Source organism: Falco rusticolus, chromosome 4 (genome assembly GCF_015220075.1).
Source record: "Falco rusticolus isolate bFalRus1 chromosome 4, bFalRus1.pri, whole genome shotgun sequence".
NCBI classification, from domain to species: Eukaryota; Metazoa; Chordata; class Aves; order Falconiformes; family Falconidae; genus Falco; species Falco rusticolus.
The window spans coordinates 17,590,851-17,614,826 of NC_051190.1; the positions used below are offsets into that span (position 1 = coordinate 17,590,851).

General features: G+C 36.7%; 1 protein-coding gene across 1 annotated transcript in view; it reads right to left on the minus strand.

Annotated features, from left to right (window-relative positions):
- The window catches only part of SUCLG2 (succinate-CoA ligase GDP-forming subunit beta), a 131,674-nt gene that overhangs the window by 83,526 nt on the left and 24,172 nt on the right, over positions 1 to 23,976 (minus strand). Inside the window, exon 2 of the mRNA XM_037383339.1 lies at positions 21,296 to 21,437. Within this exon, the coding sequence (XP_037239236.1) occupies positions 21,296 to 21,437 (142 nt within the window). The remainder of the gene's footprint in view (positions 1 to 21,295; positions 21,438 to 23,976) is intronic.

Consider the following 23,976-nt stretch of genomic DNA (forward strand, 5'->3'; position numbering starts at 1 on the left):
CCTTAGTTTTCTTTGTGGATTTATAAAGAGTTGCTTGTTACTATATGCAGCTACATGCTCTGTATGAGGATGCTGGACAAGCTGTTAGCTCTATCAACTTAACAATAGTTTTTTGAGTGTGATTTCCAATTAATTTCATTTTCTTCATTCCATGAGAAGCCAAAATTACAGAGTGCCATATGGTGTTTCATAAATAACAACTAAAAGTTATTTTCTAATCTTTAGGCACTAAAAAAACCCCATAAAAATACATGTGGTTGAACTGACACGAAGGAAATTAAGCTTTGGAATGCCTACAGATGCCCAGGAAGCTCCAATCACTTTCCCAGCCTTTTCACAGTTCAGACATGTCTGGTCCATGCTAGCCTCTGGATGTTACAATTAATCACAGTGTATGCCGCCGCAAAGATCATAATTGAGATCCTTCTCAAACTGGGACTTTGTAACAACAGCTTGTATGAAGATCTGTGAAGCACAATTTGCATTGGGATTCTGATACTCTTCACCTTTACCTATGGCATGGATATGCAAACGGGTTTGTTCCTACCTTGCCATAAGTATCTGCAGAGCTCTGCCAGCCAGAGAAATTACAACCACATGTCAGAGACTGGACTGGGATCTGGAAGCCTGTCAATTTACTATAGGACCTCATTGTTTTTCAGTGAGTAAGAATTCACACTATCCAACACAGGCATGCAACTGCAATTGAGAAACTAGTCCACACCAAATAAATAAAACTTAAGCGGCTGCTCTGAATAATCCCCTAACAGCCACCTTCTTTCTTCCTTCCTGCCCTTTATTACACCTTCTGTACGTGCTGATTATAGAGTAATTAGATCTGGGAGTCCCGCCTGAGTACTTGAAGTTAGATAAACTCTTAATGTCTGTTACTGTAAAACGGAAATAATAAGGCTACCTGGCCTCATCGGACTATTTTTTGAATAAAATGTACATAAGGGGAGAAGTTTTCTTATAAGCACCTTGGATAACTGCTTTTACTCCTGCTCGCTACTGGAAGTCAAAGTGATGGACAGAGGTATTTTATTGTCTGGCATGAGAATCCAGATGTGCGGAGCATGCACTGGCCATGGGTACCTGGAAAGCAATACTCACCTCTAGTACAGTTAGATGTCAACTTGTTCACTCATATATTATGAATGTTTCTTATTATCCGCACATCACCTGGGGATAATATTAACAACAGATTTTGCTAAACAAAAAGTATTAGGAAGAAAATATATTATATACTTAGGCACCAATGGACCATTTTAAAGTTACGGGGACTGTATCCCTTTCAAAATATACTTGTCTTGAAATTTGCAGAATTCTTGCATTCGATAATACTGTATGCTACGGTCTCTATGAATTCTCAAGACTGCAATTTTGTCAAATTCACCTTTTCCAGGAAGAGATTTTGAGGCTATACTGAAGATAAGCCAAGGAGGAGAAAACCTAAAATCCTTTCAAAATCATATTCACAGAAACATTTTTTTCCCCAACATCTATATACTGCTTCTATTTACACACACATATATGCAGATCTATCAGCATAAAGATTTCATTAATCTAAAAACTTAAAATGGAATACGCATGCTTTAAATTACAGAATATAAAAATTAAAGTCAATGGAGAGGCAAAAGAAGGGTGAAAATTGCTCTCATGATTTTTAATTTAAAAAAAGAGCTCGATTTGACTGCTGCTTGCATAAATAGTACAGAAATATTCAATCAGTGTCAGGTCTGTAATTCAGTCAGTGCTAATATAACCTAAAAACTTAGTAAGAAGGATACATACTCAAGGACTGCACAGGTCTGACTAATAAGATACATATTACAAATCTATATCTATATATATGTACACACTCACATACACAAACACCTTGCAAATTTAGCTATTAAAAGAGAACAGAATGTTCAACAACATTGTTTCCCAGTGTAACAATCTGTTCCCCAAATCTACACTTCTACAACATATTAAAAGTAAGCAGGTCTAACACATCTTACCGACCTGATGCAAGCTGAACAGACATAGTTACTCCTGTATCTTACTGCTCAGTCATAATGGGGCAATGTCAAATCCATATAGATGTTAGACAGTATGTCACAGTGTGAGAAATGGGATGTTGAAATCTTGCCTGTTGAGCAATGTGTGGATCTTCCTGTTACTATGAACACTTGAAAATCTGTATTAAAGTCAATCTGGTTTAAATTACCAGTCTCATCAGTACATTGTTGGAGACACAAGAAGGTGAGTCCTGCCACTGGGATCTTTCTTTCTGGAAAGATGTACATACAAATATATATCAGTTGGTGCAATCGAACCCTACATCCTCATTAGGGGGCTAGTCAACTCATGAAGTTCACTGCTTTGCGTTTTCTTTCCTTGGTATTCCATTGGGCATTTCATGCTGGCATTCGCTTTAAATGTTCAAGAACCTGCAGCGTGGTCTACATGATTCAATCTAAGGTAGGACATGACACACAATAGTAGAAAACAACTGGCAGCAAACTGGGAGCTAAACAGCTCTCCACAGATGCTTCCTCATAAGAAAACAGCGACAACCATTTCGCAGTATACGCTACCTCAAATATAGTCATAATCATTTGTCCATTTTGCCTTTCAGAATTGCTTTTAAAAGTTCTCTGGGTATTTAAGCTAAAATACCATATTTTGCTAGAGAGAATAGATGAAGTCTGAAAGAAGATAATTTTCTAAGTAACCCCACAGAAGTGCACACTTTCATCAGTTAACAAGGGATAGATTTAAGTATTTCCTGAAGATATTCACTTAAGGGGCCTGTAACTAATTGGCTGATTAAGGCTATACCACAAAACAACTGTGCTTCACATTTAAAGTAACACCTTAAAAACCCAAATGTTAACAAACAGGAGGATGAAGTTTAATCTTTGTACATTAGGGCCATTATAAACCTCATCAATGTTTTAAATCCCAACAAATACTGAAAAACAGCATTTTATCTGCTAAATTACTGACACAACACTGCTACTAAAATTGAATGTCTTGGTGTAGAGGCGTTTATCCCAAAATGACATTTCTAAGGGCAATCATTGATTTCATTTAAATTAAGGATATAAAAGTAGTTATCAACTATACTCATCATTTTCCATTTTTTTTCCACAAGAAACGTTATCTCTAGCATGTGTCCTAAAAAAACCCACATGCATCTAAACCATTCCTTATTTTCTTTTAACACAATCTAATTTTTTTCTCCTTTGTATATACAAATTCTTATTGCTCCATAAGGGAAGACTGTTTTTCAAATTCGTCACAAACATAGCTGCTCTGATATCAATAGATTTTTCTTCAAAGTGAATCGGATGCACAGCCTCTGGACTAGAGTTTTAAAGCCAAACATTGGATACATGAGAAATGAAATCAGAAAACATACACTATAATTTTATTACCACTGATCTGAAACTGAACGTCTACAGTCATGCCTTTTCTTTCAATTGACTAACACCAAACTGCTTTTCTGATGCTACCTCAGCCAACTTTTGGAGAGCAAGTCTGCATTTACTAAAGCAATTTTTAAGAAGTGGCAATTAAACTGAGGTTAGGTCCTAGTCACTTTGCAGCCTGCAGCAAAGTTGAAATAGCAACCATTTCCTGGGTTTTCAGCATAGGGAAGATTATTAAAAGGCAAACAGTTTTAAACAAAACTCTAGTATGTCACAGAACAACAGCCTGTGTTCAAAGGAAACGCTCCACCCTTCAAGGCAGCCTGTATGGTATCCCAAAAGGCCAAACCAGAAGACAGAACAAAGCATAAGGGTCCACCATCCCCAGGGCAGAGCACTGTCAGTGTGCTTGTAACCTAGGAAAACTGCAGAGGGACAAGGGATCTGGCAGCAAGAGAAGAATATCAGCGATGAACCAGAACCATCTTGCAAAATAAAGTAATTTCCCCTAGGAGTAGGTTGTTTCATAGCTCTGTACAGCGCAGCTCTAGAGAAAAGCTTCAGCCAGCAGTGCAGAAAAGGTGTTGATAGAGAGAACAAGACATCTGAGGCTCTGACCTTGGCCACCCATATTAGTCATGTGTGATCCATGCAATCAACTTTTCATAAAGCTCTCAACTGTCCTAGCCTAATAAAAGAAGAAACAGGACAATGAATACAACTGAAAATTAGGAGTGGATTACTTTCAGCAGATAGCTACAGCCAGCTTCTGTTCTCCTGTCTGAGTGATAAAGTACCGCCGTGCCACTTCCATGGTATCGCTGACAGAGTGGGTGGAGTTGGCAGTTTTCTGTCAACATCTCCCAGGAACTACCCTGTTACACAATCAATTAAGCGAACAAAAAATGAAAAAACTTGCAGATGAGCACAGTTAGAATATCAGGCACATTTCATTACTACTATCACCATTTTTCTGTATGGCTTCTTATCACTCACCTAATTCAGAACAGTATTTGTCATCAGACGTTAAATCTTAACCACAATAAACAAGCTGCAGGTAGTTTGAGGTGGTTCAAAATCTACATAGATCAAATACAGAACCAGATTTTTATTGCTTATGTAATATGGAGATCAGCCTTGCAAAGCTATTACACAGGCAGTAAAACGTAAGGTCTAGAATCAGTGGATTTGCTTTCAAAGCTTTTATTGGACAAACCTGACTTGAAGAAGGCCTCAGAGCTTCCCAGCACTTGAGGAAATCTTGATCAAAAATCACAGCCCTAAACTTTATAAATCACCAGTCATTTTTGACAACCATTTGGAAGCATTTTCTAAAGGTTCTGTTTTTGAAATGCTACAGTGCAGAGTACCCTTCCCTGAAAACACCAGATTCTCCAAAATATCCCAGAGCTGCCAGATACAATTCCTGTTTTTGAAACTTCAGACCATCTGTATTTCAAATGAGCATTCTGTAGACAGTTATTTGCATCTCTACCATGCCAAGACATGCCAAAGTACAGAGTCCCAGAAGTAAATGTATTCTGCCTGCATGGGTAAAGACCCAAACATACCAATACAAAGCATACATTCAAAAATATTTTCCTGCAATTTCCCTGAAGCCAGACACAGTCTGTTTATTTTTTGTACTTACAGTATTCATTGAATTAGCATTTAGTATTGTTACAAAACCAATGCCTACACAATAATTCTCTCCAAAAAGTGAAAATACATTGAAGTCATATGTTTTACATTTACGCAGAAGATAACAAATGCACTTCGTAAAAGGTCTTCCAAGTTGTTTTCCAGTTTGGGGTGGGTTTTTGTTTGTGTGTTTTAAAGAAAGTTTTCACACTCCTCCGTTCTGTTTTTCCTGCTGACTTTAATCTCCTCCTTTTATTCATACAGGCTTATATTTACAAATCACATTTTATTTATTGAAGGTAAAAATATGATTCAATACAAAGCAGAAAAGTCTATGTCCATAAGTTTCTCTCCACAGTGACTGAAATTTGTTTTTATATGAAGATTCAAATATGTATTTGGCAAGGCATATAAGCAAGAATAAAAGGAATCTAACTGTACAAGGGACTTAATATTTTTTTCTCTTACATTACATAATGTGCTTTAAAAAAAAAAAGTGATAACTTTGGCCAGTTCTAATGAAGTATAATCAATGATAATTCTTTAAAACATAAGTATTCTGCAATGAGAAACCTGACCGATCTGAGAACTGTTGCCTATATTAGCACCGAAGAACTCCACAAAATTAATATAAAGTAGTATTTTTTCACTTTATATGCAGGTCACTTTTACTCCCAACATCATTGATTCAGAGGAAAAAAAAAATACCCTTGATTCTTCTGTAAATGTATTCTACTTGGAAAAATGCCTGTATGAAGCACACCAGGGAACAGGAGTGCAAGCAGCCCATATCACCTTTGCCTTTGTTTAGATTGTCAGTTTTTCCTTTTGATCTTTCTTTGCAGTTGAAGAACCAAAAATTGATTTTCCCAGTTGAACTAAAGTAGGAAAAGGACAATGTTTTATTTAAGATCCTTCACTCCTGCACATAAGCCCATTTCTTTCTTTATATATACAAAAGAAACTGTCTTTTTATTCCTCTAAAAAAAAAAAATATTTTCAAGTGAGGAACTCTCTCAGTGTACTGACTGTGGCTTCATAACAAAAGAGGAGGGGACATGTTTAAAAATCCCAAATATTGGCCTCCTGCAGAGGAGCACAGACACCTCATGAACCTTCTAGAGTTACAGGAGCTGAGCTTCAGGGAAGCAGCAGTCATACTTGTTAGGTGTCTGGGCTACTAGCAATGTTACACTCAAAATCTTGTTTACAGGCAAAGAGAAAGCACAGCTTACATATTTAGATATGTATAAAGCCAAGAATATATTGTAAGTATAACCATAATCTTAACAATCTAACAAAAAAAAATACTACAGTTACTTGTTATAGAACAAGAAAGAATACCCATATGTGAAAAATTTTCACTAATAATGCAGTTAAAATTGTTATACAACTATTTCCTAATTTCTATCCCTTTTTCTGGTGTTATGCTCAACCTTCCAGTACTGTTCTGGGTCCTAAGGTTGACATTTTAACTCTGGTCTAAGGCTGTAAGACCAAGTCATCACCATCTGGAGTCCTTTGTTGGGAGGAAAAATATGTTCATGTTGATCATTTCTCCTTCCTCACTCAAGGATCCACACACTTCTAAAACTTCCTCTTTTTTCCACTGGTCCAGGGTCACTCGAATTTACAATATACAGTGTTTTTTACGGATATTACATACCAGTTCTTCGTTTTCCTTGTTAACGCTAGAACTGTTTTATCTCACTCATAGTCTGCATTTCTTTAACTGACCGCTGGCGAGTTACTCCTAGCTGTGGGAACTCCCGCATCAAGCCTGTGCACTGCCTCTCCTCACCCCGTACCTGTACTCTCCTACATCACACCCTAAGCCTCCACTTCTCAAAGTCTCTTATTATACCAGGGCTGTATTTTTCCACTGCATTATTGCATTTCCTGTAAAACCACAGTGGCATTGTACAAAGATAACAAAAGTAAACCAAACTAGCCACAGATACCTGCTCAGTTAGAAAAAAATGCTGTTACAGCTAAACAAGTCAATCAGTTGCAAGCAGGTCAAGAAAAGTTCAGGTAGGGGAAGTCTGACAAGCCTCAGTCCTGAGGCTCTGCAAACTACAAAGCTGATGGCCTGTCGCTGGCAATAGCAATAACATATTACAGGGCCACCCAGTTACAGTGAGAAGCACTGGATTGTTATTTTTACTCACTTTACACAGTATTAATAAAATCTAAGTAAAACCAATAGAACAACTTTGCAAATCTCAGATGCTATGAGATCTTCCTGTGTCTCACTGAAGGCTTTCTAAAAATACAGTACCTTTTAAGAACAATCTTCAGTCAGAGAAAGCCATGACCCATAGAACAAAATAAATTATATTCCATTTCGTGCTTTCACATAATTTTTAAAGATAAACCTTATAACTTAAAAGTTTTGAAGTCTCCCCGTGCTCACCATGCAGCCAGTGAGCCCCTCAGACACCTTTCATCAGGTGATAATGCCATCTATCATCATCTTTGAATATAATAATCATCAAGTAAGAAATATTGTGTGCTCTAATAGGCAAATCATTAAATACAAATTTTAACTCACTGTGTGACCAAAGTTGTTGATTTAAGTAATTTCTTCAATTTTGGTCACACTTGCATTTCAGATTAAAGCATTGCTATTGGCAGAAAGAAAAGAAGTTCCCCAGCACCTACAGGTACCCGTGGTACTCATGGACCACAAATCTCCTCTGTTGTCTGCATAAATTCTTATTAAGTCCTTGAAGGAATCTGAGCTTACAAACTGCTGAACTGCTCTTAAACCTCACAGGAAAGCTGAGGACGCACACCCTCACAAATGCCCACTTAGAAGGACAAGAAGCTCCTGCCAACTACAGGCTTTCCAGTGCTTCCCTTGACTGCTCCAGTCTTTCTAATTCTCTTTTTCTGTGAACTTAGAAAGGCTTACACTGCTTTGCCCAAGCATTTCATTTGAATCAATTCTGCATTCGATTTGTCACATAGGATTTTGTTCAGAACACTTTGCTGGATAGCATACCAGATTCTGTCTAATTACAACCAAACAGTCTGTAGCGAGGCCGACCACTGTTAAGTTTAAATCCAAGGAACACAAACCGTGACTCTCCTTAAGATATACAATTACCTTTTGAGAACTTGCAAGGAGGAGGGAGGACACATAAGACAACCAAATTCTAGTATCCGATAAGGCAGTTTTTAGTTGGTTAAAAGATAAGACAGCATTATATACACTTACATACAGTAGGCATGTAACACAAGTCTCCATTATTAGTGGTGCTGAACTGGTTATTTAGAAGCCTACATGCCTTCCTCATACAATAGCCCGTCTGGTGCACAGCCTTCCTAGTCCTTTGAGGGAATACAAACATCCTACTCACCAGTTCTAACAGCTTAGCATTTATATCTCAAGCTCCAATCACTACCTTAGCAGCAAAGATGTAACTATCTACATTATAATTAGACTTGTTTTTCAGGTTTTATAATATTAAATAAGCCTAGAAAAATGAATCTAAAAGGAACAGAGAGGCATTAGCCTTTGGTTTGGCAGTCAGCATTTACAGGAAAAGATGCATCTCAATACGATGTTGAAATCAGCAAAGCTGTTTCACTTAGGCTTACTACAAGAGGAGCAATGAGAGGGATTTTGCAGGTAGGCATTACGCTTGGAACTTGAATTCTACATATTTCAATGAAATTGCACACTCTAAGAATCACGAGTGAGCAGTCGTATCAAACTGCGGAATTTGGAGCTTTCTCAATTACTGACATATAAAAGGGATTTTTCTGGCTAAAAATGTAAAATCGGAATAACTGTGTTCGCAAAGAAAGAGAACGTACAGCTGATTTCGGTGTTTTGAACCTATAAAGGGACTAACATAATAGGTGAGACAGTACATCCCAAATGTTTACATTGTTTATGCAGAGTGCTGTTCAGCGGCCTCTCGGCTTCAGATGGGCAGGACTGTGAATCCAATCTGTGTTGAACTTTTCAGATGATCATATCTGTACCCCAGCTTTATAACCATGGTCCAGCTCAGAGTTTGTAGGTTCAGCTAGTCTGTTGTTTAAATGACAAATATGTGACCTAAGCACCATCCCACTGGCCCCTCCTATGAATCCTCAAGAAGAGATGCTCTCTCTGACATCCCAACAACTGTTGAGAACTGATGAATATTTCATTAAGTTAAGGTCAGCAAGTTGCTTTACCACATTGGAAAACTCACTTCTCATCTCCTGTGCAGTCACTTAATCATGTCTGCCTGCTTTACAAATTAGAAGAGGTAACTGCTGAAAATAATGCTTCAGCAGATTATTCCTTTTCTCTAGGCTGCAGAACATAGTTCTAGATCTTATTGAAGTGTCAGGTATAGAATAGGGCAATTTTTCTTTAAAAGGCAACATTTTTGTGTGATGTTTTGTTCATGCTTCTCCCATCTCTTCCATTCCCCCTTTCTCACGCTGAGGTCAACTTCAGGACTTACAGCTGAAGCAGTATAAATTACATCTGTGTAAATAATAGTCACAGTTAACTCTCCAAAAGTCTCTTGTGGTATAATATACCTAATAAGATGCAAAATAAGAGGGATCTAAACAGCTACAACAATCCAGAGAGAGACAAGAAAGCATATAATTAACGTTGCCCTACCTGCTGTTAACTGCACTAATTGTATTCCTTTCTGAGCGACTGACAAGTATCACATTGTATAGACGTCTTTGGTGACACGCAACTCCTATTAAATTACCTCTGCACTTTAGCCTTTAAAAATCTCTCTAGTATTTAAGTTGACTAGTTTATTTCATTTCCTCATTGGCCTAGAGTTTTCTGAAGGAATGCTTACCACAGCCTATGGAAGCACATACATATCGCTATTTCCAAGGTACTAAATGTCAAAAACTCAGTGTAAAAAACAGCCATAAATCAGAACTCATAACATTAAAATTGTTAAAACAGACACAAAGCTGAATAGACTGCAAAGACACAGGACTCTCATTTGGAAACCAACAACATAAAACATGAAAATACATGAAAATTTTTCACCTTAAAATTGTAAAATAACTTTTCCGTACAAAAGCATTTTTAAGCATCTAACTTAGATGTTTCTTTGATCTATAAGAAGCTAAATAAATACTATCTGCATATGCACTTCAAATAGGAATGTCACTCAAGAGATAAAAATAAGCAAGTTATTTATAGCACACATTAATCACCATATTTAAATGGCAGATTACCTAACGGCATGAGACATAAGCCTGTATTTGTAGGGGGAGAAGTTTTATAAGAATAGTTTTTTCTAAGATAGTTAAATTTGCAGTAATCAGCCTCAACTGTCTCTTGTTCCACTTTTACTCCAACACATCCAAAACAAAAGCTGTATTACACCGAAGATAAGAAATGGGAAATCAACCACACTGAACATTAATGAGCTCAAACAAAAACCTGTGTAAAAGATTTATCTGCGGTAACGAGAACAAGATGGGGTTTTGGACATGCTGACACAGTGTCAGGGTCATTATGACAATCTTCAGTGGAGCACAGCACTCATACACACTAGGACAACTACTACTAGAACACACAGATGAATAACTGGAGGAATAGAGGGATAAGACTTGGCAGGGAGTAGAGGGAAGTGCAGTGCAGCAGTGGTGAATCTTCCCAGTGACTTTACATCGTTAACTATTAATACAGTAAACTTCTCATGGCTGCCTTTCCTTCCACTTTCTGCAAAAATCCTGAGGCTGTTCTTAAGCATTTAGAACAATAAATATATTTAAGATTTATAGCCTGAAGTTTGGCCCTATTTATCTTATTCAGGTGAGCAGTCGAAGTAAGCCCAGGGGAGGTGCAAGAAAAATGTTCTCCTTCACAAAGACGCAAGAAACAATAGCCAACTTTAACTGTAGGACAGGGCAGAATATACCACATATAGGTAAAACTGTCAACTGCAGATTTTTCTTAATAAAAAAAAAAAAATCACTTAAAATAAGAGCATAGCTAACTTCTGGAACTAACCTGAACATGATTCTTCCCAAATGTTTTTTGTGATGACATTCTCAAGGGTTAGTCTCTCATTTTAAATATACTGGCATGCAGGAAGTCAGATAATATCTCCCAATTGAATCCAGCAGGGTTACAAAGACACGTTTCATATTCATAAGTGTGTTGAAATATTTTACTTTTCTTAAAACTGCAAATATTTGAAGAAATGTAGATAAACATATTTTAAATTCACAGCACTTTCTCAAATATGAAGTAGCAGATTAACGAAATGTCAGAACATCCTCAGCTTCAAAAACTGCTCTACCATTCTAGGTAGAGATTATCTACCCAAAAAAATAATAATCATAGCCTCTTATGATCATACTCCCCAACTGCTCATGTATTCAGAATATCAGCTTGTAAATTGCTACCATCTTTAAAGATAAAACAAGCTCTCGCAAGTTATACTAACCTTTGCAAAATACCAGTTAAGATTACTTCATAGAATGGAGGAGGTGGAGGGAGGAAAAGAGGGGAAGGGAGTCACGGTATGGAGGCTGTATGCTGTGTGCTCTCTGAGCTTTATACAAGTTGAAAGGCCAGCTGTGAGTGAAGATTTCTGGTTTGGTTCAAAACCACGTGCTTTTAGAGCAAATGTACAAGCCAATACCCGTACACGTCAATCACAGCCCATCCTAAACCACCACCTATTCCATAAAGACAAAAGGTATAACAAATTTGACGGAAACAATTGACAGATTAGAAAAAATAATGCAACTTCCTCAATTGAATTATACACAGAAAGTGGTTAGCTAACAATAGTACCTTCCTGCTGTACCCTGCATCACCTGGGGGACACTAGTGGAGATCAGGGAAATTATGACAGTATCAAAGCAGGGCAACAACCAGAACTGTTGTTTTAAACACTCAACAAAAGAAATCATAAAAGACGGAGCAATAATTCAGAGTTCAGCTGAAGAAAAGCATCTGAGTAAGAGCTGCTTTTTCAGCATAAGATTAACTATTAATTTGCAGGAACTTATCACTACTCAGAACTTCACTGTTTTAGTTTCCCAGTTTTAGTCTCTAAATCTAGCCCAGTTCCTCCTGTTCTTTTCCATGTGAATTACCTGAGGCCTGACCACAAAATGCAAGTTTGTCTCCATACATCTAGGAGCGACGAGGGAGTAACCAGAGCTAATGTCATATTTCCCCCCTTTGCAGATGAAGTTGAAACCTCAAATAAAATCACTTTCAAGGATAAAAATGTTCATGGTATGGAGGAGGGAACAGATTATATATTTCTTTCAAGAAATTACTACCAAACTACCAACCACCTGAAATAATTTTGCTAGTAAATACCTAACAGATATTACAAAAAAGGGCTAATTAACTACCCTTATATCTAGATTGCCATCATTCCACTCTTAGATTTTATACTAACTCAATTCAACATGATTTTGCTACTAGTACTTCCATGAAAAAGTTTAAGAACCCCACACCCCACATTTTACAGGCATAAGCATCAATTATGCATTTGACACCTTGACACAAGAGATTATATACTGAGACTGATCACGATGACGATGCAGCCCTACATAGTGCAGATCCATCAATCTCAGAAGCTTTGTCATCTCATTTCAAGTTTCTAACTAATAAACACCATTTCAAAATTATTACCTAAAATACTTCTTTTGCTGACGGTTTATACCATGTAAAGCAAAGATGTACAATTCTTGTGATCACAGTCACCGCGAAGTTCACACCACCAATACAGCCATAGTAATGAGGCTCAGGAAGGAAAAACTACAGACTGCCAGCTGGGAAGCTGATCCTTTTTGTCACAAGTTAAACCCACAATATTTGCAGGAGTTGTTATGAAAAATGCACTAAGCTATGGTAACTATCAGCACACAGATTTCTTTTAAATAAATACATAAATCAGGCTTCGCAGGAAATAAGAGAAGAATTCTCAAGTGGAAGTGACACATGGCCTCTGGGCAATAACCCTTATTTTATACCTTGTCCTATATAGTTTGGAAAATACAAGTGCCAACTAAATGATTGTTCAAATAAGCTGCTATTTCTTTCAACAGTGCTGTATTTTATATGAAACAAAATATTTGGATACAGTTTTTCCTTTGAAATGCATGCAGTCAGTGATGGCAGAACCCTAAAAAGACAGCACAATTCATTTATCTTCCATCAGGAATGGACATTCCCAGAAAGGTACACACTGTGGCATTCAGATAAAACCAGCAGCAATAAATACAGGAATACAGGTGATTTGGAAAAAAAACCCCCAAAAAACCCCAAAAAACTATTCAGTGTCACAGATGGATTTTTACAAGCCGGGTTTACAAATTAAAACCAAAGCAAATGCTTTATCACATACATTCCAATGCAAGCCAGAGGAACAAACAAGGAGAAACAAAAAACAGGAAAGAAAGAAATTCTGTTTCAGTAATCGCTCCCCAAATATTTAGAAGCAGATGAGCATCCAGAGAGTGTAGAAGGTGTGATTTCTTTCCCTTACGCAGCTGCTAGTACTGCAGAGAAAACAACACTGTTTAGTGTTTCATACCTTATACGTAAAGTGTGTCTAATGGTTCTGATTTTATGCATAAAAAAATGAAAATTTCATGCAGCTGCTTCTCAATTATACATCTGGTTATTGTTTTGCAGCTGCAAAACTACCTTGAAGACCTATAAAATATGGTGTGACAAGTTTGGAATAAATACCAGCAGTCATCTTGTACCTTCCTTGTGAAATTATGCATTTTTTACCAACTGTTAAAATTCCTGAATCAAGAGCTACGGTTTCTGTCACTGCCTTCTTTTATAAACAAAAATCCCCTAATATATTTAACACAACTGAAATTTGTAAATGACCACTTTCTATGGCACATATTAAACATAAAATTCAGCACCCCATTTCTAGAGTATTTTTTACTTTGTGTTGTTACTTCCAAGTAGCTATTTTGGTAATTTGATCAGAAATCCAACACACAGAACAATAAGTCACCACAACATTAGTGTCAAACATCTGAAATGAGATTTTGATTTGTTACCCCCCTAGCCATTACTCATATTACTATAAATCTATTGAATATGAAGACATTTGGTGACGAAGAATGGTTATAAAATACCCAACTATTGTAAGCAGTCTCAAGCTTGCATTTACTGACTCACACTCAGCATGTAATTTTCTAACAAAGGGAACAGACAAGAAAAACAAAACAGTTTTATCTTTCATAACAATGCATTTGAAATTAACTATTTCTGTAATTCCTCATGAAATAGAGGGTCTTTTGAAAAATTTCCATCTCTAAAATATTTCAAAAGCGAACATTTGTAATTTCACTTGAAGCAAAAAGGTTCAACTTGAAACAACACAATACCCAGTGGCAAGCTCTGACAAAATCTTTTATTAATTGTTTCAAAAAGAATAAACCTCAAAATCACAGTTAGGGAGGCTGGAAGTTTTTCTGCCTGTTTTTCTGGCATGCAGAACGCAACACATGTGGCCATTACCAATAAATGCGTGTGTTTTTAGACAGCTGCCCATTTTTCACACAGGTGCCAAGGGCTTACGTGGAAAAATGTTGCTAAGCTGAAGAGGGGGAATAAGGCACGCAGTAAAGCTAAGCGAGAGACCCCTTGCAGGGTTACCAGGATAATGCACTGCTTAAGTACTGCTGCGCTTAAAATTTTGCCAATTTTCAGCAGCCTTGGTGAAATAAAGTTTCTTACCACAAATCACAGAGGCAGTAGGGAAGCGAGGGAGAAGGAGAACAAGCAGGAATTACAAGATTCAAAATGAACCAAACAGAACACGTACACAAAGAGGAGAAAATGGTACGATTTTAGGGCTCATGTCCAGGGAGAAAGGTCCTGCCACACAGCAGTACAAACACCCATTGTATATGAAATCCTCAAATGCAAACCCTAATTCCACCTTAATTGTGCCTCAGTGTGGTCTGGCTTCCAAGACAGATTAAGTTAAAGCACTTAAAAGCAATGAGAGAGCAAATGAAGAAGGTCCATCAGGAGACCTGTAGCACCTATCAAATAGGTACTATACTCCAGCTTTGCACTGTAGCTGTATCGCAGCAAATTTGCCACAACTTTCTAACAAAATCGCTAGTAAAGCAGGTTTCAGTAAACATAACCCTTTAACATCTTTCTTAACTCCTCTGATTTTTCCATGACTGACTTTTTCATTTAGTAGATAGGGTAAATAAATTGGACCACTGACATATTGATTACTAAGGTTTTAACAAAAAATTACTTTAAATAACTGTAACAAACAAGGCATTCCCTTCATAACTTTTCCTCTATTGTTTTCATCATTTGCAGACATGAGTGAGATTTTTAAAATTTTTGGCACAACAATTTGGATATTTTTTTCACAAAATCAAACCATTTCAAAGTGGACAAATCTAGGAAAAATATTATTTGAACAGTTAGCAATGATTGTTTTCTGATCATACACAGAAACATTAATTTCTATGGCCGCTATTGTTAAGTAAATAGTGGTCTCAGCAAAGCACTTGAACAAGCACAAAAGTACACATACAAAGATACAGTGGCTTTTAGCAGGACAGAACAGCTACATAATTGTTGTGAGTAGGGCCCGATATAACTGACTAGCACAAAAATGGAAGCGGCTTTTCTCAATCAGAACTTACAAGGTAGAAGATGGCATTGGGAAGAAACAAGAGAAAATGGATACAATGAGGAAAGGCTCTAAAAGCAACAGGAAACGAACAAGGGACAGGAGGAGACTAAAACCACAGACAACGGCAAATTTTGTGGCGCTTTCAAATGGATGCATTCAGGAGGTGCCTATGAAGCCTGGGAGTAACAGAGCATTAGCGGGTCCTTCCTGTAATTGAGTAGTTGCAGCAGAATGCAGATAGGCTCTAGTCTTAAGATTTCACCACTTGGAGAAGGCAAAATCCATGAACTGAAAACCTGCTAAAACTGCAAGGAGAAACTCACGCTCAGTAATGCTCAAAAATGCTCAAAGGCAGCTCCACTACCACTAGTTCTCTATTAAATTTAAAAGACTGTTTTCTAAATACGTACCCATTTGAGAATAGAATCATATTAGTCAATAACTTATAACATTATTTTGCCTGAAAGGATAGTTTCAGAAAGCCATAATTTAAGTATAAGGAACTTTAATAAAAGCTGTTAAGAGAAAGTAAGAGGACTTATGGGAGAGCTGTTCCTTAGCAGCAAGCAATTCTTTGCGTACAGCTCCATCAAACACTATTCTGCAACGTGTGATTTTTCAACATATGCAGAGAAGCGTAACCTAAGTGGTCTAAAAAATAATTAGTTGTAACGACTAAGTACATAGGGGTTTTTGAGAAATAACTCATTACGCACAGGTGAAAAAATATTACCACACAGTGAACCATACAATGGCAAGAAATACGGAAATCACAGAAATGCTGAAGGAAGCAATTCCTCTCCTACTTACCCTGATGGAGAGAAGCAAGGCAATTAAATCATGTAAGCAAAGTACATGATGACAGTAAAAAAAGATCAGTCAACAAACTCAAAGATCGAGGAGTAAATTAGCTACTTAAATACAGCTTGAACAACAGAGGGCTGGTCTGTACAGGACACTCATAGAAAGCTCTTCCTGGTATAACAAAAAAGAACCTAAATTCACATTTCTAATATCATCAGAAATGCCAGGTTCAAGGATCTTTTTCATTTTTCCTAACATAAAAGCTTAGCTTAAACGCAGACAGCATTATCACCAACAATTTCTTCATAATCTATACAAAAACGACATTACCAAGGTAAAGATCAATTTTTGATCCCTTCTAAACTTAAATTATGTTCAGGTGGTGTTCCCAACTTGTACTGGAAAGATGAACTTTCAGATAAGGGATCTATGACAGCATCTGAAGATGCAGCCTTTCATCTAAATGAAACATAGCCAAGGGAAAAAAGCCCAGCAGGCTGAGATAGGAAGGAGACTGCTGATCACATGTCTGAGAACTCTTACAATATTCTGAAAAATGGTGAATAATAGGTGACAGGTAAATGACCTCATGGAAAGAGGCTTCAATAAACCTCTTCTGTTCTTTATAAAATACATGTTTACCTCTCCAGCCTGATACAAAAAGCATGCCTTCCGTCCAAAGCCAAATTTTATGAGTTCTCTCATGCATAAGGCAATAGAAATAGGACACGCAGAGACTATATTTTGTTATACATTTTTAAAAGAAGAGTGAATAAAAAGCCTTGCACTCAATTCAATTGCATTTCTCTGTGATAGAGTGTGAACACTGCACCTGACTGATTCCTAAATGTAATGAAACACTCTAAGTGGCAACAGGCAGCACTCTATTGCTTTTGTTAAAAATCAGAAAAAGAAATGCATGCCAAGCTTCCAGCATTGATTTAGGATTGTCAGCATTTTCCACCACCTCTAAGTTCTCCACTGATTCAAAGAGCCAATTGACAGTACATAGTAACACCCTTTGGCATAATTATAATCCCTCTCAGCTTTGTCCACCTACTAGTTTAAAATGATGGTTCCCTTAACAACTTCTCCATCAGGCAGAACACAAAGAACAGTGCCTGAGCTGAAGCAGACTCAAGGGCCTCTCGTGGAGAAGGCTAGAGAAAACGATGGACCCTGAAATGACACACGGCGCATCTGCCCGATACAAGCAATGAAAATGTGCACACCCTGATAGCGTGGGTATATGTATGCATATACAAGGATTTTTTCCTTCTATCAGTACTACGGTATGAGGTGGGGGAAAAAAATAGCAAGAAAGGAAATGCCTTCTCTGGCTAAACAAGCCCATATTAACATACCACCGCATTAAATGAGAATCAGATCAGAAGAGTTGTGAGTTAATGCAGGAACAACCAGATGATCTTTTATTTCCGACAAAAACACAGCTCCCAAATATTTCACTTTGTTCTGTTAAATAGCTGCACTAGAACAGTAAAACTTGTTTACAGGTTGTGTTTCTTCAGATGGCAGATCAAGCAATGTCACACTGTTGTAGCAAAACAACACAACGGCTTTTTCTTCCCTCTCTTGAAAACCCAGGAATTTTAACATGAAACAGAAAACCGTGTTTGACTGCATTTCTTGGTATGCTGTAAATACTGCCTTCTCTGTAAGACTTACACCTGAAAATTGCTTAGCACGTAGAAGGCAATGAATTCCTTGGGGCCTAATTCTGTATTCCTTATTGTGTACAACTTCTTTTGAAGTCAACATTAGTGACTTTTTAATTTTCTCCACATCTGCCATTCTTATCTTAGGAGAAAAAACCCCAATCCTTTAATTCTATTAAAAATTCCTTGTAGACTGCCTTTTGTGCTGTTGGTAAGTTTTGAAAATCTTTGAGAAAATTAACATTCAGCATATTCAGTGTACACATTAATAAAAATAGAGAGAGCAACAGAGAAAATGAGCAAACTATAACAAAACTGCTGATACTTGATAAAGGCAAACCCTTTCAAGAACACAGGCATTAACACCTTCCTGACAAGTGAAGACAGCAGCAAAAATTATCTAATCCCATCTCTTTCCATTGCATTAACAGGAAAACCAACAACAGCAAAATTGGTGACCACAGCCACTGCAGCAGTACAGACAGCTCTGTCAAGCATGTAGTATTTGATGAAACTGTGAAATTAATTTGTGAATACGTGACTTCACAAAGACTTCCGTGTCAGGAATTTCAATCTCCTTACCTGTACCCCTTCATCACACACACAGACCCATGTGAGTGATGCAATGCTGTTAAGATTCAAGAAAAACTACTGTTTCTCCTGTATTCAAGATAACATGCCTATAGAAAGAACGTCCTTTTACAAGAAAAATACTGAACCTTTGCCCTTCAAGTTTTGATAACTTTGTTCTATTTTTATCTTCAAAATATGTTAGCACATATCTTTTCTTGTTCACAGAAGCAAAAGTTAAAGACAACTGCAATGTGGTATACAGTGTCTAAACTAGCAGATTTTTGAGCAGGACTTGGCAAGGGTGACTGACCTCTCCTTTCACCATTTTTTACTGCAGAATGCCTGTCTAACAAGAATATCCCAAAGCCATCTCCAATATGTTATTTTATTTTGGAATTTTTTGTGCCTCCGGTAGGATTAAGCTTTTCGTTTTGATTGAAACTTTTTACTTTGTGTGGTTGTATATTCAGAACATGGCAGGTCATATCAAATTGTGCAGATAAACCTGAGTGACAGAGATACTACTAGTCTGAAGAATCATAAAGAAGATAAATCTGATGAAATCTTGGAACAACAACTTGCTGTTCTTGATACTTATTTTTCAAAGTGCATGTTAGAAGTACAACGACAGCACGCTACCAGAATAACTATGAGGATGTTGTTAATTATTTAATGGATCAATGGAGTGTCAATCATTTCAACATAAAATAGCTTCCAGACTATAAACCACAATTCTTTAATGCCCAGTAATGCACCCTGGTTGAATGCAATTACATTAAAATGAAAAGGTAACAACTTATTTTTGAAGTGTTAACAAGCCAACCCAGTTAAAATACATACAATTTATGTGATAAAGTTTCATTAGCATATAATTTTTTGTATGAGATTTTACTTTTGATTATTGAAATTTCAACCTTTTTCTTTTTTTTTTTTTTTTTACTAGGCCAATATTTCCATGATTTGCAAAGCAAGCAAGCTACAGAAGTTATTTAAAATAAATCTGGCATCATAAAACAGAAGAGGTTCACTGCCTTTAATGGAGTAATTTATTTCTCCAAATAGTTATAGAGATCGAGAATAGTAATAGTTATTGGATAGACCGATCCATTTATGAGTTCAATCATGAAGAGGACAGTTTAAGTGCTGTAAGATTTGTTAAATACCTGCCACAGCTTCAGTTAGCATTTCCTGAGTTTCTCAGACATCCAGACAAGAGAAAACCCTCCAATTTTATGACCTTTGCTTTGCATCAGCATTTTTCATTTTGCACTGACAAATGACCATAACAGTTGCATTTAATGTTTTTGTTTCAAATATATTATCAAATGTACTGGCTGCCATAAGAAGGTTCTGATTACTGAAAAATACATCACCTGAAGAAAGTTACAGAGATTTAGCAAGCCATTATGCTAATGCTATTCAGCTACTTGAGGTCTGATGAGATCTTTGATATAAGTTGTGTTAATTTACTTTCCAGTGTGCAAATCTAAAATGCATTTAACTAAGTGGTTTGTGCATTATGTAAAGCATAAAACAAAAAAACTTCCTGTTACTGCATAATTACACTACAACAAAGTCTGGCCTCTGGCATTTTGATGTGTGATATATTAATATTAACAAAAGCTAAATGAAAAGAGGAAAACTATGCAAAGTACTATTAACTCTAAAAAGTAGAAAACGTCTTTCAGAGTTAGAAATGGGTGACAAATGTACTAAAACGCATTTCGTTTTGAGAGAAAAGGTATTCCAACTATTAATTTCTGACCCACAATATCATCTTATGTTCACCACGCTAAAATCAGGGTGTTGTCAAGAGAACCAAAATGAAGTTCCAGAAGCATGGTCTTCTCTCCCAGCCACTGTCAAGCTCTTTAGTGACTGATGATAGGTAACAACTCACCTTTCTTTTCTCTCCATATGGACAAACATACATGTGAACAAATATACACGTGCATAATTCTCTCATACATATTTTATTCCTTCGTAGAATCATAGAACAGTTGAGGTTGCAAGGACCTTTGGAGATTGTCTAGTCCAACCCACCAGCTCAAAGCAGGGTCAGCAAAAGTGGACTGTGTCCAGAATATCTTTTAAAATGGAAAGTCCACAATTATATTTTTTTTTTCTCCTTTGCTTTTTTAATAGAGGTTTGGGGGTTTTTAAACCAGCTTTTTACACAGGTTCATTTACTTCAGTTCCTTAAGTTACATCAGGTATACAGCAACAAAAAAATTTCCTCAGCAACCATTCATGATGTTACTCTGAATTTTGAATGATTCAAAATTATATGAAAAATGTTAATTAAAGACTTCATGTCACATGCTGCATACAAAAAATTTAGAAACTAAGTTTTATATGTTGCTGTTACAAATTGTTGTTCACATATGAAATTAAGCATATATTTATGGCCTGGATAATATACCAAACCTTTTCAATAAGGCTCAATTTGAAGATTATGTATAACCTATTAGAAAGCAATTTATTTTCCAGATTGCTATCTGGTGAAGCAGATGACTCTCATTATCAGTCAACTTACTTAGTCTCTGAGCAGCCTGCAGGGCATCATTTGCAGAATCGGCCACGAAGAATCTCTGAACTGTAACCCCATGGTCTGCCATTATTTTTTTGCTTTGGTATTCCTGCAAGTTCAGCCATCGTCTAGGGGTTAATTGAACAGCCTGGAAAAACAAGAGGGGAAAATAACATAATGCTCATTAAGAACAGTTCATGAGACAGCCAACTGAGCTCTTCCACCTTATAGTTATCTCAAACCAGCAGTTAAACAACACTGTTTCAGCGAAAAGGTAAAATATGTATTGATTTACCTAAGTGCCTTTTCTTAACATTTGTGCATCCAAAGTACTCTGAAAGCTAGACATACTTTTTAAAAGGTGCCTAAGGCTCACTGGGTGATCTTGGCTAGACAAAATATCTTGCATTAGATATTGATGCAGATTGGTAAACTTGGCTTGAACTCTAAAGTCTATTTACATTTCTATGTTATCCTACTCTATAAAAATATTAACAGACTGTTACCTTAAAACAAATTCATTGCTTGATATTAAATGCCCTTATTTACACTAAATTTTATATAATTATTCCCTAGAAAATTATTTCTACTGATTCCATGCATTTATTGCACCATATCTGAGAAGAAAAAAAACTGATATGGAATTAGCATCATCTCAAAGGAAACTATATACTAATATATGTATTTTCAGTAGTCTGTTACCTGTGCTTAGTTGGTTGCACTTCTAAGAATATTTTGTTGAGGATGCTAGCACAACCACATCAGCCATGCAAGGCCAACAACAGTTGAAGAATAATTTAATTTCCGTTCTCAACATGCCAGTTTAGATGCTTGCATGTGCATGCGTATATACATATATGTGTGTATATATATATATATATATATATATATAAAATGGATACAAAGATTTGGCAACCTTACACACACAAAGACATCACCTTTGCTTGTCTTGGCGGTAAACATGGAGTAGACACTATAAAAGTCACAGGATCATTACTGAATGATTTCAAGAAAGGACACATTCTCCACACAGGATAATTTTTTACAGACAAAAGCAATAATTAAGGAGCTGTCACTGACTCCTAGCGTATAATGGCAAAAGTGGAGCTGACTCCTGGCAGTGGCATAATCCCATTTTGTACCAACAAAAGATGGTCTCCCCACATGGAGAGACAAACCGTTGTCCTACTGGCAGACAGCCCACAATCAATTCTTGCTTTCTGTTGAAGTAAGGAGCACAGTATGCAAGCTAGCACTATATATTTAGATATGTTTGCCAAAGAGGATTATTTACTACAGTCATACTTTGATCTCTAACAGCACGATAAAAAATATTGTCCTAATGCAACTTTACACTGAAAACAAAAAAAACCCCATGCTAAAGTCTTTCAATAATACATACCCTTTGCACATTATACTGGAGTTTTAAATGCTGTGTTGTATCAAAAGCAAACCTCAGTCTGTTCCTGTTTGCTTTGAAACATAGCACAGAAGATTGATGCATAAAGAAAATACAAACCCCATCTTTTACAGTATATAACCACATGTTTTCTGTAAAAGTGACTCCCACAGAACTTAAACAGTTACAAATAGCTCGGAATGACACATTTTAAATTCTTTTAACCATAACCTGGTTAACATATTTTAGAAGAATAAACCAACATATTGTCAGTACGCTCTCTGTCTACCTCTAATTCTAGGCATCATACAGGCACCTCACTATGTTTTATATTCCTCCATGTTATTCACAGACAAGATGTTATTACATTTACACAATGCCTTCAAATGTAGGGTCAAAATTTAAAGTGACTTTAATAATTGTTGATGTTTGTTTTTTTTTATTATAAATTCTCTGTTAGGCTCTAACAGCTATTACTTCATCATCATTTCCAGAAAGGGATTAACACTAGGAGCCAAGGGGGATCCTGAAGGTCAATTCTAGTCGCACATAAAAAAAGGCCAGAGATTTTCAACTAAAAGCTGATGCCACAAGCCCTTAGTTTCCATCAAGCTACAGAAAGCTTTTAGTGTGACTGGAGAAAATAACAGTTTTATCCCTGACAATCATTAAGCTTCTCTTTTTCACCGTTCCTCTAAAGACTACCTCATAATAACAATATTATTATTTTACGTATATCATCGTAATGAGGACTTCAGAATACATTATTATTGATACGTGCATAAAATCCATATATATACACCTACAGTAAAGAGAAGCATCACCTGAATCTGCACAGGTAGATGGGAGACTATTAATGTGTTATTTGAGCACTACCCTAAGACTAAAATACATTTCCAATGCACACACACCCCCCCCTTTCAGCTGTAGGCACTATCAAAAGAAAGAACATCCCAATCGTGATCAGAAGCTGACCACATTTGCAGAGGGAGTGAGGCAAGGAAGAAAAAACAATACTCATCTCCATCTGACTAACTGGCTTTCAGCCATTCTGCTCTAGTTACAAGATATATCTAATGTGTGCGCTCCCCCCTCAAGGCCCAGAGCTACAGCAGGAGAATATCTACAAAGACATTTCTCAATCCATTTCCCTTGAGCAACAAGGAATTTACCAATCTGACTTTCAGGGTTCAGAAAAATAAGCTCACATCTTTAGTTAAAGTGGAATGATTTATACCAAAATGAACAAAACTATCAATTCTAATTTAAATCTGAAAGGAAGAAACCT